This window comes from Scaptodrosophila lebanonensis, unplaced genomic scaffold (assembly GCF_003285725.1).
Source record: "Scaptodrosophila lebanonensis strain 11010-0011.00,11010-0021.00 unplaced genomic scaffold, SlebRS2 tig00000092-arrow-pilon, whole genome shotgun sequence".
In the NCBI taxonomy this organism is placed as follows: Eukaryota; Metazoa; Arthropoda; class Insecta; order Diptera; family Drosophilidae; genus Scaptodrosophila; species Scaptodrosophila lebanonensis.
The window spans coordinates 5,297,111-5,316,552 of NW_022060566.1; the positions used below are offsets into that span (position 1 = coordinate 5,297,111).

The following is a 19,442-nucleotide window of genomic DNA, read 5'->3' on the forward strand; positions in this document are numbered from 1 at the left end:
TATATAAAAAAATATCGAGCAGCTTTTCATAATTGGTATAACTTCCATTTTGCCAGGGTATATTAGATTTGTGCAAAGTACTTATGTAACATGCAGAAAGAAGCATCTCCGACACCATTACATTCTGAATCAGCATGACGAGAGACATCGATCTAGACATATCCGTCCGTCTGTCTGGATGAACGCCTGGATTTCGGAAACGGCTGAGCATACATAAACCAAACTTGGCATGCAGACGCTCATATACGAGTTATTTCACTTTTTTGAAGAGATCTTTCGATTATGATTTAATTTCATAAATACATATCTCACAATTCCAACACTATGACGTTCGAAATTAAATGAATTTCAATTTGCACAAGTAAGCAATGCTTTTAATTTCAAAACTTCGATTTTATATTCCCAGCTCCAGTTCAGTATATTTTCAATTGTTTTCGGAGAAAAACATCTAAAACAAAAAAAAAAACAAAAATTAAAATGTGAAATAATAAAAAATTAGATTTAAGCATAAAGTGTTATTAGTGTTAAGCAAAAAGTGCAAGTTCATTAGTTTTAAGAATTTTTGTGAAATAATACAACATTTTCGAATATTTGTGTCAACAACAAGGAGTATGCGGAAAGATTGAATACCCCAGTCTACCCTTATTCTAGTAAGTATGGAAAGAAATCAAATGAGGCTTACTATAAGAAGTGGCATTTTCCGTAGCACCGCGTTAGATATATACAAGTATTTCTCTATTACGACTACAGCATAACGAATTCAAGAGCTAAAAATCCACACCCAGAACACAAGAAGGTACTTTGCACTATTTTGGGTTGGAGTACTTTAACGATCACCAGCTCTTTTCAGTTCGGAGTATGTGGAATTATTGATTACACCAATCGACACCCATTCAAGTATGTATGGAAAGAAATCAACTGAGTGAGGTTTAGCAAAAGAAGTCACATTTTCTATAGGACTACGATATGTACTTATGTAGTTCTCCATATAACGAGAGTACTTTAAACATTGCTGGAGTGCGCTACTGATCAGGATTATAAATGGTTATCAGAATTATGACTGCAACTTAGAGCCATTACACAAAGGACACTTTATTGGACATATCACACTTATTGGTAAGCACCGAAGAACGCCTCCAGGTACTGGTAATAAGTTGTTCCCTTTTTCATGCTTCAGTAATCATTTCAATTGGACATATATTTTGATACTAAAAAAGACTAGATACTAAAGATACTAAAAGGGACTACGATACAAGTATGTATGTAGTTCTCCATATAACGAATTTGAGGTTTAAGAACCCACAAGAGAGTACTTTAAACATTGCTGGAGTGCGCTACTGATCAGGATGATAAATGGTTATCAGAATTATGACTGCAACTTAGAGCCATTACACAAAGGACACTTTATTGGACATATCACACTTATTGGTAAGCACCGAAGAATGCCTCAAGGTACTGGTAATAAGTTGTTCCCTTTTTCATGCTTCAGTAATCATTTCAATTGGACATATATTTTATTACTAAAAAAGACTAGATACTAAAGATACTAAAAGGGACTACGATATGTATGTAGTTCTCCATATAACGAATTCGAGGTTTAAGAACCCACAAGAGAGTACTTTAAACATTGCTGGAGTGCGCTACTGATCAGGATTATAAATGGTTATCAGAATTATGACTGCAATTTAGAGCCATTACACAAAGGACACTTTATTGGACATATCACACTTATTGGTAAGCACCGAAGAACGCCTCCAGGTACTGGTAATAAGTTGTTCCCTTTTTCATGCTTCAGTAATCATTTCAATTGGACATATATTTTATTACTAAAAAAGACTAGATACTAAAGATACTAAAAGGGACTACGATATGTATGTAGTTCTCCATATAACGAATTCGAGGTTTAAGAACCCACAAGAGAGTACTTTAAACATTGCTGGAGTGCGCTACTGATCAGGATTATAAATGGTTATCAGAATTATGACTGCAATTTAGAGCCATTACACAAAGGACACTTTATTGGACATATCACACTTATTGGTAAGCACCGAAGAATGCCTCAAGGTACTGGTAATAAGTTGTTCCCTTTTTCATGCTTCAGTAATCATTTCAATTGGACATATATTTTGATACTAAAAAAGACTAGATACTAAAGATACTAAAAAGGACTACGATACAAGTATGTATGTAGTTCTCCATATAACGAATTTGAGGTTTAAGAACCCACAAGAGAGTACTTTAAACATTGTTGGAGTGCGCTACTGATCAGGATTATAAATGGTTATCAGAATTATGACTGCAACTTAGAGCCATTACACAAAGGACACTTTATTGGACATATCACACTTATTGGTAAGCACCGAAGAACGCCTCCAGGTACTGGTAATAAGTTGTTCCCTTTTTCATGCTTCAGTAATCATTTCAATTGGACATATATTTTGATACTAAAAAAGACTAGATACTAAAGATACTAAAAAGGACTACGATACAAGTATGTATGTAGTTCTCCATATAACGAATTTGAGGTTTAAGAACCCACAAGAGAGTACTTTAAACATTGCTGGAGTGCGCTACTGATCAGGATGATAAATGGTTATCAGAATTATGACTGCAATTTAGAGCCATTACACAAAGGACACTTTATTGGACATATCACACTTATTGGTAAGCACCGAAGAACGCCTCCAGGTACTGGTAATAAGTTGTTCCCTTTTTCATGCTTCAGTAATCATTTCAATTGGACATATATTTTATTACTAAAAAAGACTAGATACTAAAGATACTAAAAGGGACTACGATATGTATGTAGTTCTCCATATAACGAATTCGAGGTTTAAGAACCCACAAGAGAGTACTTTAAACATTGCTGGAGTGCGCTACTGATCAGGATGATAAATGGTTATCAGAATTATGACTGCAATTTAGAGCCATTACACAAAGGACACTTTATTGGACATATCACACTTATTGGTAAGCACCGAAGAACGCCTCCAGGTACTGGTAATAAGTTGTTCCCTTTTTCATGCTTCAGTAATCATTTCAATTGGACATATATTTTGATACTAAAAAAGAAACCTTACACGTTATTAGGTAAGCTTGCATGACCAATGATTCAAAGTATTGGTAATTTTTATTCTGTAGTACTCATTTCAATTTCTAGATGATCGGCCCACTTATGGGGATATTATATATATTTTGATACGAAAGAGCACAAAACTATAAAAGAGAAAGATTTAGAAGAATGCTTCAAAGCTTCTCGGCTACAAACACTAACCGGCGTCTCCCGGCTACAAATCCTATATATTTTGATACGAAAAGACAAACTTTAAACTTAGCATCTAGTAAGGAAACACAATAATTGAAAATACAGCGTATGAACTGTTCCTTTTTAAGTTTTGCAGCGATCATTCAAATCGGCATATGGATGTTTGCAGCAGTAAATACACTCTTTATAAGTATTTTTACATAAAAAACGATGTATATATTTTGATACTAAAGGAAATCCTTACCATATATTTTGATACTAAGACGGAAATACCTATACATACTTGTCCCACATTAAAAGGTGAGTTCAAAAGCATACTTCAGCGTGTATTGCAAATAATGTGTACTCTTTTTTTCTTCTGCAGGGATGCCAGTAATTCAATTTCCAATCACAACTCTTCTCGGAGCAGTAATGTGATGCTAAAATGAAAACCAAACTGTATATTTTGATACTAAAAATCCCTTACCATATATTTTGATACTAATAAACCTATATATTTTGATACTTAAGGGATATAGAAAGCATATGTATTTGATTTCATTCTCATGTACCTATACTAGCAATTCTCTTTTGTTTCCTTCTATTAAAGCAGCTAACTCTATTTTCGTTCTCTATGCGATGCTTTTATCTTGTTAGAATAATTCCAAGAATATGAAGAATCGTAAGCACTTCTTTGACGAATCAAGCATTTCCAGGTTCCGTACTACAAAAAGTTACCATGTAAAATAATTTGTTAATTTCCCTCACTTTAGGGTGGGGTGATGAGGCTAAAAAATTCATTCCATAATCGACCCTATAGAAGTAGTCTCTTCTACTATATGTATGTCTTTAAGTCGTGTGAATTGACAAAATAGAATTCAATCAGACAAACTGTTATATATGTATGTATATAGATAAGTTTACAAGCCAGTACGTAATCAATGGAAATCAAACTGGTTTGGGGGCCTGAATTTGTTCTTTCAATATGAATGTGATTTCAAAAGAATTTTATATATGTATTTCATGTGATTATTTATGATTTTGGTTAAATACTTAATATGAGAAACGCGGCTTTTACTTTTAAAGTCAACATTATAATACGAGTATGAAAATGAAAAAATGGCATTTTGGGGAAGGACTACGAAATGATTATTCGATAATGACGCCGATTAAGGTAAAGCTAGTCAAAGTACTTGTATTACGGGGGAACGTTGGTAAGGAACGATTCAAATTTCTTTTAAATGTCAACGACGAAACGAAGCTGCAGTTGTGCAAAAATATTAAATTGTAAATTCATTTCCAACTCTTTGCTGTGGTGATTGTGAAAATACTTGTATTGGTAATGAAAGGCGCTTCAATTGTTCAATATTTTCAGCGCCACGCAACTTAATCTGAATATAATTTTGGTTGAGGTGGAGAAGTCTTTGGTGCTACTACTAACTATTAATTTGCAATCGACTGAGTAGAATATTCGCTTTTTTTCAAACGCGAATAATAAGCTCAAATAGTTTCTAAATAGGTATGTGGTTCTATACTTACTACTTAATACACTCCCATGGACTATGAATACTTTTAGGCAGCAATATTTTCGGAACTGATGTCTAATTTGAATAACGCAGATACTGCCGCAGCTGTATGGGCTGCTCCGCAGAATTCCCCAAACGGGTATTACAATCACGGCAAATCTCGAATGAATAGCGATGCCATGAAGAAGAAGCCGGCTGATTGCACCGTCATTATTGGAGGGAGCTACTTTAGTTGTAACTTAGAGGTTTTGCAGCTCCATTGCGACTACTTTGACCACGGACGTCCGGGTATGGCATTCGGATTGCCTGAGTGCAAGGTGTCCGGCGAGGCATTTTTTACCGCCTACTCATGGATGATGCAGCCGTCGACCATCGTACGACCAGATCAGATTGTGCCCCTGTACTTTGTTGCCAAATATCTGAGAATTGACGAGCTCCTCAAGCAGTATAGAACTATTTTCAAAAGTGCCTCTGTGATGCGCGAGGAAATTGGCTTTCATGTTTTTCTTGGCCATCGCAAGTGGAACGTCGTCTTGTCGCATCATGTCTCCCTAAAGAATGTCCAAAAGTATTACCTCACGCTGATCGGAAGGCCTGAGTTTTATGAGCTTTATGGCAGCGATATCATCGCTCTGCTCAGTTCAAATAGCATTTGTGTGAATTCTGAGTTGGAGGTGTTGTTATCAGCCATCATCTGGCTTCTCCATCACTGGAAGAATCATCATGAGTGGTTGGATAGCATCCTGAAATGCGTGCACTTCAATCTCATTCCAAGAGAGGCACTCTGCCATTTCGTGCAGCATCCATCTGGCAAGGAACTGAACCATATCACCGCACATCCGTTGTTCCTTAACCATTTGGCAGACACACACACCAATTCCAATTATAACATCCACTATGGTAGTCAGCGTTCCTGGATCTACGACCCACACAGCTCCTATCATCACGATTCCCATTGTGTACATCGGAATTACTTTACTTTCGAGCAGTTCTCTATCTACCAGACTGAGCTCCGCACTGTTTCCAAGCTCCATTGGTATAGTCGCCAGATGCTTAATCCGTATAAGCGGAGCTGTCGCAATCTCGGCTGCCAACGGGAAATGTTCACAAAACATAAGCAAAGAACCTATGACAAAAGATATCAGTAATATAAGATATATACATATGTATGTTGATATGTATGTACGTGTATATTTATTCTTACAAGTATATCGTGCATCTAAATGATTGTTGAAACTATTTGTTGGCTTTTGTAGTGCCTCCCATGAACATAGTTAAATAGTTCAATAAATTGTATACATTTGTATACACCGGAGAAGCTACAATTTGAAACTACGATATTGTTTTCGTACCCAAAATAAAGTCAAAAACTTGAAATTGTTTTTAAAAACATTTGCCTTACGAATATACATATACATATATAGGATATTTAAGAAGCCCTCACTCTCACCCCGATTCGACGGCGTGGAAATTACAGCAGAAAAATACCGCTCCCATTACTTCATTCATGGAAAATGCGGTCCAGTTGTGTGAACTACGAAATTTCTGCATTGCTATCCATAAGCACGAAAAAGCCCAAAGATCTTGTTAAGTAGAACACAATTGAAGGAAGTTAATCCCACAAAGCTTTGGCACATTAGTACTTGAATATGCTTCATATTTATGAAATAATAATGGATTTTGTGTACAACGAGTCATGGCGATATCGATATTACGAACCGAAAATTGATATTCAATGCGATATACATATGTATGTGGAATGCATCGATTTTTTGAGATCGCCATCATATTAACATCGAACTTACAGAGCAGCAAAGACAATAAAGGGCACGTTTTCCCTTGTTTGCAAAGAGTGGTCATTGAGCTCTATAATATTAATGTGGAACACCTTTCTGCTTGCACATTACTGATCGACAGCGAATTATACAAACGACGCACACGAGCATCGATAGTCAGACGTTTTAGGTCCACAAACGCCTCAAATTATCAGTTGCACTGCTGCTAGTTATCGATATCAAGCAAGGGAATGAGCAGGATAAATAATTAGTAATGGGGGATCACCATTCATTTAACTGCATGCCGATATATGCCAGTTAATTATTGAGGATTCGATATATTAATAGCCTGCTTTACAAAATTTAGATCGATGCAGTCTGATAATTGTCAAAATAACGACATTTAAGATATAGGCTCGTACCAGTTTTAGATTAAAATAGAAGAGTGAAAGGCTTTGAACAATGTGTAATATAAAAAAAAAATTAAAAATTTTAAGATATTTAAATGAAAACCCCAAAAAAAACTCGAATATTTCAATTCAAATAACGCCAAAGGGACTTCTCGTACCAAATAGATAAAGGCCACCCATATTATGGAAATGCCTCACAATTCTTTCGGGCCTAACTCTAAATGAACTGATTTCTTAGTTATTTGTTTTTTTTTTAAAGTCTGATTGATTGGCATCTTTTAGTGGACCGGGAAATACATTCAATTAACTCTAGATCACTTGGATATTACCCATGTTACAAGAATGGCCAAACTGCCAACAGAAAAAGCCTCAGCAGTAGCTGGAAGGAACTGTTGAGTTGATGTTACTGGACCTGTGAGCTCAATGTAGCGTAAGTGATTTTGTCCCTTTCGCTGTCATTTTTTAGGGAGTATTATGTAATCGGTACTTTTCGTTTCCGCTTTCTGGTGACGTCACGTGACAGTGACAGAACGTTATTATTATTTCGGTGCACGACTTGACAGTAAATCTTAAAACATCTACAACAAAACTTATTATTTTTGCTCTATTCTTGCGTGCATGAATATTTCGATTGCATAAGTACCGTTTGGCGGTTAAATTTTTGTAGCCGATATACCGGGAAGACTACTAATTGCGTTTTTTCGACACACATAGCGTATTCTTTACCTACGTAGATAGAGTTTAGAGTAATATATTGGAGTCATAGAAAATTTGTGATTACAAAGCTCGCTTCCTGAAGAACTTCCCATCTGTGTTTGCCCTTTTATGAGAGAATGGAAAACTTTAAATTGTCAACGATGCAGATGCTCTCACAAGTCGGCGGCTATTTCCGACTTAACTATCCGCACATTTTGTGTGCGCTCGGGCTGAGCATTTTACTGACTTATATTATGTGGACGGGACTGGATACATGGATGGCCGAGTGGTTTTTGGCGAAGATAGGCATTTGTATATCTTCAGTGGAGGTGGAAGAATGGAATTATTACTTCGCTATAATATGCTTTGGGATCAGCGTGGCTCTAATGGCAATGGGACTGATTGTAATGCGTCATTATCGAATCTATCACACAAATCGCGTCGTCTATCGAGATGAGCCAGCCGAGGATGTTCCGATAGCTGCAGAGCTGCCTCTGTTGGCAGAGGAGGCCGAAGAGGACGATGAAGCTGAAGTAGACGTGGACGTGGAAGTAGACGAGGAAGAGGATCTCGAAGAAGCCCAAGTATACTACAGTGGCGAGGAAGATAGCAGCAAGTCCGACTAAAGAGTTAAATAAATATAATGCCGATCTAAAACTGGGTATGTAGCTGTGTTCCATTTTATAGTGGCTTAGCTTAGAAACAATATTTTTTTTTTCTTTATCTAGGAGTCCATATCGAACATATTTTCAAGAAAATCACGTTCAATATCTATCAATTCGAATTAACAAATACCATTACTAGACTGCGAACCATTCCATTGGTGCCTTGCGCCTTCACATTTAAATTATTTTTAAAACCATTTAAGAGCATTTGTAATTACTGCCGCAACGACATTTGGAATCATTAGTTTTTAACTTTTTTTTTTTAATCAAACCGCTTCTTGAAACCGTAAGAAGGAGACCACATTACATTTGTAATCAATCTTCATTTTTAAACCACCTGCATTACGGACCCAAGCTCACATTTGCAATCCGCTTGCATCATAAAATCATACCAATGAGCTGGTAAGTGCTACGGAATCTACTCGCACGTGGCGAACCATCAGTATCTTTCACATTTCTATATTTGTACTCATCTAGGTTATTGCAGCACTGTGTCTCAATTTCTAACATTTTTGTAGTTAAACCGCATCTTTAAAACAGCCAGCGAGCCAACATTACGGACCAAAAGCGTTTTACTTTTGTGTTCGAACTTTAACTTTAAAACATCAGACCGAACCTGCAAACGAACTGGTAAGTGCTACGGAATCTGCTCGTCTATTGCGAACCAAAATTATATTATACATCCTTACATCTCTACTCATCTAGGATCTTACAATCCGCAACCTTAAACCATAACAGCGAGCCCACATCCAAGCGATTCAAGCGCATCCTCTTCAATTAATAAACCTTTACAGCGAACCTATGTAAATTTCGGAACAATCACGTCCTACGTGGCTTATATTTGTAATCATCTCGCATCTAGATATTAAATAATCCAATAGCTTTTGAAAACGAAACGAACGAGCCTGCAAATACCACCGAATTATCTTGTATTCCAATATTTTTCATCGCAGCAAATAATTCAATCTGTAATCAAGTATTTTGTTAACAAACCATCGAAACTAAACTTTAAACGATGTCCCACCTGATCGTATGTTTATCGCAGACAAGATTGCTTGTTGCATAAATCTATGTTAAGTTATAAATAGATATACATATATATAGAGGGTACATCCAATCAACTTTCAATACGAAAAATCATTTATTGAGTAAATTTTGTTTCATTGTTTCCTTCACATGCTCACAAAGGTTTTAACTTGAATTCATTAGCTGGTTGGTTGGTTTTGGTTTTGTAAGTAGAGTAGTGTGTGAATGCATGATTTCTGGATGTATCTACATACATATAGCATATAGTATAATTATATCTTGTTACATACACATATAGATGGGTATACGCTTGAATTTTTCTGGGAATTTTGAGCGCTTACATTTTTTGTTTATCTCTAACACTGAGTTACACAAAAGAGAGGGGGGAAAACATACCATCTAAACACACAGTTAATATATATAGGTACATACATATTTTCTCTTTCTTAGATCTGTATTTTAAAAATTATAAAACGCAGCATACATATTATTACCAACTTTTGCCTCATTCTACATACTATACACACTAGTACGAACACCCATAATCGAAATAATGAAGACACCAACTAAGCTTCAGCTGTGCATCAATTGTTGGACACGATGTGTGGATCGATCTGTTTATCCTAAATAGCTCATAAATGGATCAAAACTGAACTGTACTTGTGATCAGTGAGTTTGGAGTAATCATAAAACCGGAAACGGAATTTCTATATGTATGTATGGCATCCTTAGCCTTTTTCCTTTAGCTGTCATTCGCTTTTGTTACCATTATAGGATCTACTATTTGACGAGATCGATGATTTCTGGCCTTTTAGGCTTATCGCATTAAAGGGAAATCGAATTTCGAGTTCATTCGAAATTACTCACCTCACATTTACGAGTATATCACAATCTAGCGGACCTTCAAAAGTAATTTCAATGGAGGAAGACACATGGATGCTTAAAATGTTTTAAAATTGATGTAATTAGAGAAACTGAAAAATTTGTTTCCCAAATGAATTAACATTAAACATTCCTCTACTATTTTACATTTTCTGTTTACTTTTATTTCTCTTAGTAAAAAGTATGGATCGGATCACTATATTATATAGCAGCCTAAGGAACTAACGATCAATTTGGTCGAGGAACTAGAATATTCTTTCTTATCTCCGAAGCTATGCTCACCAGTTTGCATTGTGTAAGCACGATTTAATCGGACAACTGTACCTATAAGTATGCTTTAGGACATTAAAGCTGGGACTATCGATGTTTTGTCCTTTTTTTTCTTGACCTTTCATTTTGTATAACCACTGTTTTTCTCTTGGATAGGATTGGTATGATGGCAACTATTTCTATAACTATACCGTTGGACTATAGATCCGGAACTATAGATGTCTTCGAGGTGGAAAAGTGAAAGAAGAGCAGGAACTTTCGTTCTGCATATCAAATCTTTAGCTTTCGGATGGGTTCATTTAATCGGACTATGCCTATAACTATACGTCTACTTTAGTACTTCAAAGCCGGCACTATCGATGCCCTCCGTGTCTACTAACATCGCTGTGGAAATATTGAAGCAGCGCCGAAACTTTCATTCTGTACATCCATTATTTTGTCTATGGATGTGTGTTGGATGGGATTGGTGTGATGGCTATATAGTTCATAAATACATACACATATTAATGCACATACATATGTATGTATGTATGTATGTATGTGTGGCTGTTGAATATTTATTAAGGCTTTTACCTTTGTTTTTCGTTTTCAAATTTGGAAATATTTTATTCCTTATATGCATTTTGTATTTGCTACACAACTGACACCGATTAGCAATTCTAAGTGGGTTTGTTTCAACATACAACATAGGTATGTTATATTATATTATTATTATTATTATTTGTTGTTGTTGTTGTTCAGCATTGTGTGGACACACACATAGGAGAGTAATAGTGTCTGTGTGTGTATGTATGTTTATATAAATAAATATGTATGTACGGCATAGGCATTGTTAGCACTTTTTAAAAACAATTACACACTTGACTTCTTTTAAATATGTTTATAAGTATATATAGGAAACAACAAAAATGGACGCAAAATTATTGTTATTTGGTTTTAGTTGTGATCCATTTTTTGTATGTGTGTGTTCTTGTGTGCCTGTGTATGTGTGTGTGTGTGGTTGTTTTTTTTTTTTATCTAACTATGTATGTATTTGTTGTATATTTATAGGAGTAGGCGAAACGTAGACTTAATGTATGTAAATATTATTAGTTTTTGTTTATCATATATAAATGCAGCTCTAAAACGTTTGCTCTTCTTGACCTTTGTTTTATATATATGTATATATATATATATTTCGCGGCATGTTTTTTGTTAATATATTTTATGCTTTTTACTTTTTGTTTTATTTTTGTTTTCAAATACATTCAATAACATTTCTATAGAAATATTCAAAGCTGAGGTAGTTTATTCATTTATGTTTTTTCTTTCTTTCCATATACGTGTATGTATGTATATTTTCTTTAGTTATGCTTTACCATAGTTGTATAGGTTTAGGTTTTGTTGTATATAGGTATCGTATATATGTATGTCTATATAATTGTAATTACACACACATTTCTTCTCCATTTGGGCTCGTAGTTTTTTTGTGGCTGAGTTCTCTATATACTATGTATGGTATGTATGTATATTATTTACTTCTCTCTCGACTTTTTCACACATACATATACACACACAATAAATTCATAACGTAGACGAGTTTCGATTTCTTATGCAATATTATAGACATATGTATAGTATGTATATATGTAGTTGTGCTCTGCTTGGCTTCATTCTACTACTCTGTTCACATTGGCATTTTGCATGAAGGGCATTCCGAAACGATTGGGATTGGGGAACGTTTGGCATTGGGGCGGTTCCCCCATTACTAGCAAACACGCTGAAATAGAAACTGAACTACACCGTTTGTATATTCAAAATCAATGTACACATACAGCCCTGTTCCCATTTCCAAACGACACCATGTTCACATTCCGGGGAAATTCCCATAAAATATGTGAAATATAAATGCTGTACCCGAGCTTGATGCCGACTTCCATTGAATGTTGCGGATTCGAAATTGGTATAATCTCAATAGATCCATTGGACCATATCGCATATATTTAAATAAAATATATATATATAAGCTGTTCTTTCTTTCGTTTGTATTACTTTTTCCCAAAAGCAAAGTGTATAGAGAAACACCATAAAACGATTTGGTATAAGCAAAAATGTATTGAAAACATTTACAAACATCGATTCCGAAACATGCCTGATATCTTAATTTTCTGAAAGTTCTGCAATAGACAAACGTCCCAAAACGATTTGTTTTGAACAAAAAGGCATCTCAATTTTCAGTACACGCCAACAAATATCTTAATCTGAATGAAGGCCGCAACTCAATTCGAAGAGGATTTTAAATTTCAACATATCGTTTTTTGGAAATGAAAACAGTTCTGATCAATTGTTTGTTGTTTTTTTTTTTGGCTTTTTTAATAATATTTTACGTTTTTTTTTGTTTTGTTATATTTATAATATTATTCCGTATTTAGCTCTATAAATATACGTGTTTTCCAAATGTATGAAAACATCATCGATTTTTACAGGTAAGAGTAATGAACTTAACGTGTATACTGTAGACGACGAAAAAAAAACTTTAAAAATTAAAATTAACATACGCAAATTTATGTATTACATATATATTAACTTTAAAAAATAATTAATAATGTAAAAATATTGTAAAATGTTTTTTTTTCAATTTTTTTCATTAATTTTTGTGGTTTTTTGTGTGTGTGTGTGTGTGTGTATTTAGGAGGAACGTCTGGACCGATCGGCTCTAATTGCCAGAAAAGGAGAGACGGACCCTAGGGGTTTAAATATATACTCGTATATTATTTCTTTACTGAAGTTAAAAATTTCTGCTTGCCATTGAAATGTGAAAATGTGGTGGGCGGTGAATGGGTGGTTGTGGGTTTATTTCGGCGGGCGGCTAAAATTATAAACTACTATCACACAGGCAAGCCGCTCGCCGAGAATGGACACTGATGGTGGGGGTGGGGTGGGGTTATGCGGTGGTTGTGGGTGTGTGTTTGTGTGAAAAGGGTTGGCAAAGCCGTCAATTTAAATGTTCTTCTTCTTCCTTGTTGTTCTTTTTTATATTCATCTTGTGTAGAGTTTAGAATATACATACGTAAGCTTAACTAAAAAAAATTATATAGAAGCATAATTCAAAATTGTTTTTGTTAATATTTCTTGTCGCATATATACATACTACACATATATATTATATATGTAAGTATATATGTGTGTTATTTAAAATTGTTGCAACTGTTCTAGCTTGTTTGTATGTGTCTGTGTGTGTGTGTGTGTGCGTGTGTCGAGGGGTGTGTATTGTTCTTTATCTTCATCAAATGCAATAAAACATAACGGTAACTTAATATATGTTGTAGCTCAGTCTCCAGTTGATTACCGTACGATTCATTACAGAATTAGAATTAAGAGAAATGCACAGAGGAACGAACAAATTGGAAAATGCTCTTCAATTAAACTCTCTCTCTCTCTCTCTCTCTCTGTTCTCAATTTGAATCTGCAGCAGTGTTTGCTTCTTGTTGTTGGTGATCTCTGTGTTGCCACGTGTTTCACTCCCATTTCGTTTTGTTTTTGCACAGCTTCTACTTTTCGTTCGTTTTTCTTTTTGTTTCATGATTATGGGACTGTTGTTGTTGATACTACTATTGCAAAATGCTTATGAACCTCTGCGTTCCATGCAAGAACACATATTAATGTATGTATATGTTATTATATAAAGCGTGAACTTTCGTTCGTTCGTTTGTGTACATTTTACATAGTTGTATATATGTATTTCTATGTATATTTCTGAATACACATATGTATGTTGAATTTAGAATTTAGCATAGGGTTTACTTCATATTTATATTTCTTGTATTGTGTATAAGTTTGGGTTTATCTGTGTGTGTGGGAGTGTGAGTGTGTTTATTTATGTTCTCATATTTAGCAATATTTGATTTTTTTTTTACAAATATTTATCTTCTTTTTTTTTGTAATAAAGTTTGTTTTTTTAGAACATATTCTTACTGCAGAAAATTGTAGTTTCTTCTATCGTTTTGCTTAAGCTCTATAAATATATGTATATATTGTAATTAAAGTTTTTATTTCATTTTCGTTTTGTTTCAACGGTTTCCAAATCAGTGTGTGGGTGTGTGTTTTCTTTTATCTCTTCTCTTTTTTAATTTGATTTCATAGTTTTTTTGCGTTCTATAATGTTGTTTTATTTGCTTGTTTATTTGCGGCAGTATTATGTGCATGCGAAAGCATGTCCGTTTGCTCGTCTCATGCCTTGCGTTCCACGTACTTCCATTTCGTTTTGTAGTGAGTTGCGTTTTGTTTTTCTTTCTCTTTCTTTAGTTTAGCTTTGTCTGTTGTGACATGTCTTTCTCATCAAGTGTTTGTTCAAATTTCCATGCGTTTCATTTCACTAATCTGTTATTTTTTATATATATATATATATGTATATAATATTAATGCTTAATGCTGACTTTCTAATTTTGCGTCCAATTTTCCGTTAACAAAAATCCTGCTTGAACATAAATTTTACCCCCAATTTCTATTTATAGTTCCTTCTCATATATTTCGTTTTCCGTCTGTTTGTGACGCGTTACTCGAACTTCTATTTGCTTCTTGGATGCTGTTGTTGTTGTTATTCGTTCTTTTCTTTTGTTGCTCTTGTTGTCATATTACTAAAATCTTTCTTAGTATTTCATTTGCTTGCTCCTTGATTTTTGTGAGTGGCGGCTGTTCTGTTTCATATTCATGTGATTCATATGTTTCGGCTGCTAATTTGTCTCTTTTATTCGGTTACTACTGCTTCTGCTGATGCTAATGCTGCTGCTAATTCGCTGGGCGTTGCTGTCTCTGGTTGTTAAGCCTGCTTAAATCCTTGCTATATATCGTTATGCAAAAGTGTTGTCTGTTATCGATCTTTATAAGCTTTCCTTCTGCTGCTCCCTAACTTTCTCACTCGCCTAACAATTGAAAACAAATCTTTATGCTTAAGAAAATTCATTAAATACGTTAAATTTGTTGTATAATAGGAAAACGAAAAGATATTGATTTGTACTCACGATGTTTGTACCTCTAAAAACTTTCATGTAAATATGTAAATATATGTATATAAAAAAATATGCCTTTAAAGAGTATCGCCGCTTTTTGTTTTCTCTCTTCCTCAATTCTTTACGATCTTATCAATTTTTTTCACAAGTTTCTTCCCTCAAAGAGTACAAACTTCATAGATTTACGTTAAGAAATTAAAAAAAAAAACAAATAAAATAATAATAATAGTAAGATAAATCGTCAATGTCGCTGTGGTTGTATTTGTTGTGGTTTTGGGTTTGATATTATTACTGGATGGGCCAATGATAGGGCCCGAAAGGTGTCTGTTTTCTGGTAAATCAAAAAAGTACTTCGATATTCTGTACCTTGGTTGGTTGGGACTCGTGGCAGTAAGTGCCGTTGCTCTACACTGATGAGCGCGCGTCTCTATGTGTGTGTGCATGTGTGTGTTTGGTACATTATAGTCGTGTGTGTGTGTGTGCTTGTGTTTTTTGGTAAACGTGCTTCAAAAGTATTTAAAAAATAAATCTAAATTTATAAACCGCAGCATAATCGTGTTCTTTTTTTAATAATTTTTTTTGTTTGTTTTGTTTTTTGTTTTTAGTAGTAGTTTAAATAGTTGTTAAATTTAAAAACGAGTTTATCACACCTTAAACGTTATCAGTACTTGGCACAACTTACAACACAAAAAGTACTTTCAAAAAAATTAAATTTTAACTTTCTTCTCATTTATGGCTGGTGTTTGATTTTTTTTTCTCTCGTTCTGCGTTCATATAATTGGGAACAGGAAACAAGTCCATTGAGCTGGGCTTATTTGGGTGGGTGTTTGAATTGGTTGTGTGTGCGTGTGTGTATGTATGTGTGTGTGTACTAAATAAATAAAAAACAAAAAAAAAAAATTGAAGTTAAAACACCAAAAACATAATAATAATTTCTCAAAAAGACTCCGATTGCTGCCTGGAACTGAACTGAAGTGGAACTGGTTCCGAAATGGCCACACGTTGTTGGCAGCTCTAGATCGGATTGAATGAATGGAAATGAAACGGAAACAATAATGTTAATGCTAATGCCAGTGTTATGTTTTCCGCGGTTTTCAAGTTAAAATTTAATTTTCTTCTACCCTTCCTGCCTTACCTTCCTTTCTTGCATCCTTCCTTCGCTTCTTCCGCTACTACTATTACTTTCTACGATCCAACCCTATTACTCCACATCTCTCGGCATCGGTTCCTATCTTCTTCTTATCATCTCACACCTACATACCTAACTGCCTGCCTGCCTCAGCTAACGCTTCGCATTTTGCTTTAATAACGATATAAAATAGCCTCTAAATACTAAAAAATAATTTCGTTTCTGCTCCTCCTAAGCTTCATACATATTCCTCATCTTCTACTGCTGCTGCTTCTTCTTTAATTACGTCTTCGTCTTCATTCTCTTCGTTTCTACTTCGTTTTCAACGCGCACGCTAACTCACAAGTTGTTGTTTTCAGCAACTTCCTTCCTAATTTAATATTTTTCCTTAAACATTTTTAGTGTAAACCCCCGCAGAGCACGATGCTCTCCACTTCCTAACTCTCTTCTTCTCCTTTATCATCTTCTGTTCAGCATTTGGAATTCTATGCACAAAAAAAACACGCAAGTTAAAAACATTGCTTTGTTTTTTTGCTTTTCTTTTTTTTTTTAGAATTTTTTACAAAAATTCGTTTTACGCTTTTTTTTGTCGTTTGTTTTGTTTTCTTTTTATATAAATAAAATGCTCAGGCATCATCACTAAGCATATGGTATAGGTTCGCTATATATATTTATATATATGTATATGTATGTATATAAGTATATAGTATATGCTCTTTGTATTGACAACTTTGGACATTTTTTTGTTTCCTAAGCGCTACGCAAACTTTAAGACGCCACAAAAATATTATTTTAATTTAAAAAAAAAAACACACACTTTCAATCATCATAACAAAACAAATATTTTCCTCTTACGCGCTCCCAACATATACATATATATTTAATATATATATATAGGAAATATATATATATATATATAGATATATATTTATGTATACACATATATATATATATATATATATGTAGTGTGCTTACCACTCTCTGTATATATAAGTGTTATGCCTAGCAAAATTCTTTATATACACTTCAGAATACCCTACACTACACAAAATTCATCGCTTCTGCTCTCTAATTTGGAACTGGAGCTCGACGACGACGCTCTTTATATAATATATATGTAGATCGAAAATACATCATCGTCTTTGTCATTGTCGATAGACCAATAGCTGTTGTCTCTCTCTCAATAGTTGTCAAGTTTTAGTTGCTTTGTGTCGATTGGTCCGTCTGTCTGTCATTTGGTATTGTACGTACTCGTATGTTTGTATGTGTGTATGACTGGCTGGCTGGTTGTCTGGTTGTCTGGTTGGGTTGCTTGTTGTTGTATTGTTGTCTCTTAAAGTTCTTCTCCTTGTTTTTGTTTCAGGCCAATTGTGTTGTTGTTGTCTCTTTTGGTTGATGTTGCTGTTGTTCTTGTTATGTGGCAGCTGGGCGGTGGGCATACCGTTATGCGTGTATGGGCATACTGTTATACGCGCGAGCGTATATAGCAATAGCTATTACAACTGTTATACGAGTATAACAGTTGTTGAAACGGTCATACATTTGGCGCAGATGCCCGACCGCATTGCGCCACAAACTGCTCTTTAGCTGATGCTCTTTTTTGTTGATATGCCTTTTTGTTGCAGTATGTTAAGAGTAATTGTATATAGTTGTTGTTTGTTGTAGTTGTTTCCTTTACAGTGTCCTGCTTTACTATATATATCTCTCTCTCTCTCTCTCTTTCGTCTCTTTCTATTGACATTTTCGTCTGCTTCCCATTTGTGCTTACAACCTAACAATTTTTGTTTTTAATTATTAGTAGTTACATTTTAAGTTACATTTAACTTCTGTTGCTTTTGCTTTGCTCTCACACACTTCACATATTATAGTTCTGGTTTTTTTTTTAAATTTATATTCTCTCTTAGTTGTTTGTTTCTTTTTTTAATAGTTTGTTTTATAATTTTCATTTGTTGTCGTAGAAGATAATGCACTTACATTGAGGTATTTTAATTACTTTTCAATCTTCAAAAGTTCTCTTCTCATTTTTTGTTTTTGTTTGTTTTGTTGTTGTTGTTGTTGTTTTTGTGTTACTTATAGTTTTCGCAAAAATTATATAGCTTTGGAAAATCTGTGCAAACTGCAAAACTGCCCTAAAGCTTGTACGCTTGCTGAGAAATTTTCAATTGTTTTCAACGTATTTATCTGTTTATTTTCTTTTAAATTCTTTTCGAATTTTGTTTGCCGCTCAAGTTTGTGGTTGCTGTTGTTAATGTTTTAGTTGTTGCTTTTGTTTTTGTTGCTTGTGCGAAATGTGTTGCCGAAATGTTGATTTTTTGTTGTCTAACAAGAGTTCTTTAAAATGCTTGCAGAGTTGCACATAAATATAACAGTTGTTGTTGAATTTGCTTGTTTCTTCTAAAAGCAAGTGTTATACAAACGAAAGGCGCATTTGTTATTGGACTTTCAAAAAACAGAACTAAAGAATAACAATAAAATGAAAGTGGTGACTTATTAACTTTTGAATTGCATCTGTTCTGGATATGGGTCCACAAATTACAAATTATGTTTAGATTATAGGTTATATAACATTATGTATTGGCATTGCTAACTGTAAGCATTGTATAAGTTATGCAATAAAACAAGAAAAAAATTTAAGTAAATTAATTAGAAATTTACGTTATATATTTATATTAATATGTATATTTATGTATATATATATGTATATGCTTGTAACAAAATTGGGCTATTGTCTTTGATTGTTTGTTGCTCCGATTCAGTTACTTTAGTTACGTTTATGGTTTCTATTTACTCAGCTTCTTCGTCGTCTTCTGCTTCTTCTGCCTGTTCTTGTA

General features: G+C 34.3%; 1 protein-coding gene and 2 long non-coding RNA genes across 9 annotated transcripts; all 3 read left to right on the top strand.

Moving 5' to 3' along the window:
- The first annotated feature begins 416 nt into the window (after positions 1–416).
- LOC115627302 lies at positions 417–3,786 on the top strand. Of its 7 annotated transcripts, none has more exons than XR_003995650.1 (14): positions 417–650; positions 707–796; positions 851–897; positions 958–1,116; positions 1,178–1,428; positions 1,490–1,734; positions 1,796–2,040; positions 2,102–2,352; positions 2,414–2,664; positions 2,726–2,970; positions 3,032–3,090; positions 3,161–3,341; positions 3,394–3,565; positions 3,630–3,786. It is a non-coding gene; the product is annotated as an uncharacterized LOC115627302 (long non-coding RNA). The 7 variants fall into 7 exon arrangements; XR_003995654.1 differs by having other exon boundaries at positions 751–796; XR_003995649.1 differs by having other exon boundaries at positions 851–1,116.
- Positions 3,787–4,403: 617 nt separating this feature from the next.
- On the top strand, positions 4,404–5,918 carry LOC115627407. The gene is made up of 2 exons (XM_030523062.1): positions 4,404–4,418; positions 4,821–5,918. Exons 1-2 carry the CDS (start codon positions 4,404–4,406, stop codon positions 5,916–5,918), a joined length of 1,113 nt encoding a protein of 370 aa, XP_030378922.1.
- A 1,652-nt stretch (positions 5,919–7,570) lies between these two features.
- LOC115627308 lies at positions 7,571–9,212 on the top strand. The gene is made up of 4 exons (XR_003995656.1): positions 7,571–8,312; positions 8,380–8,718; positions 8,794–8,946; positions 9,022–9,212. It is a non-coding gene; the product is annotated as an uncharacterized LOC115627308 (long non-coding RNA).
- The last annotated feature ends 10,230 nt before the right edge of the window (positions 9,213–19,442 follow it).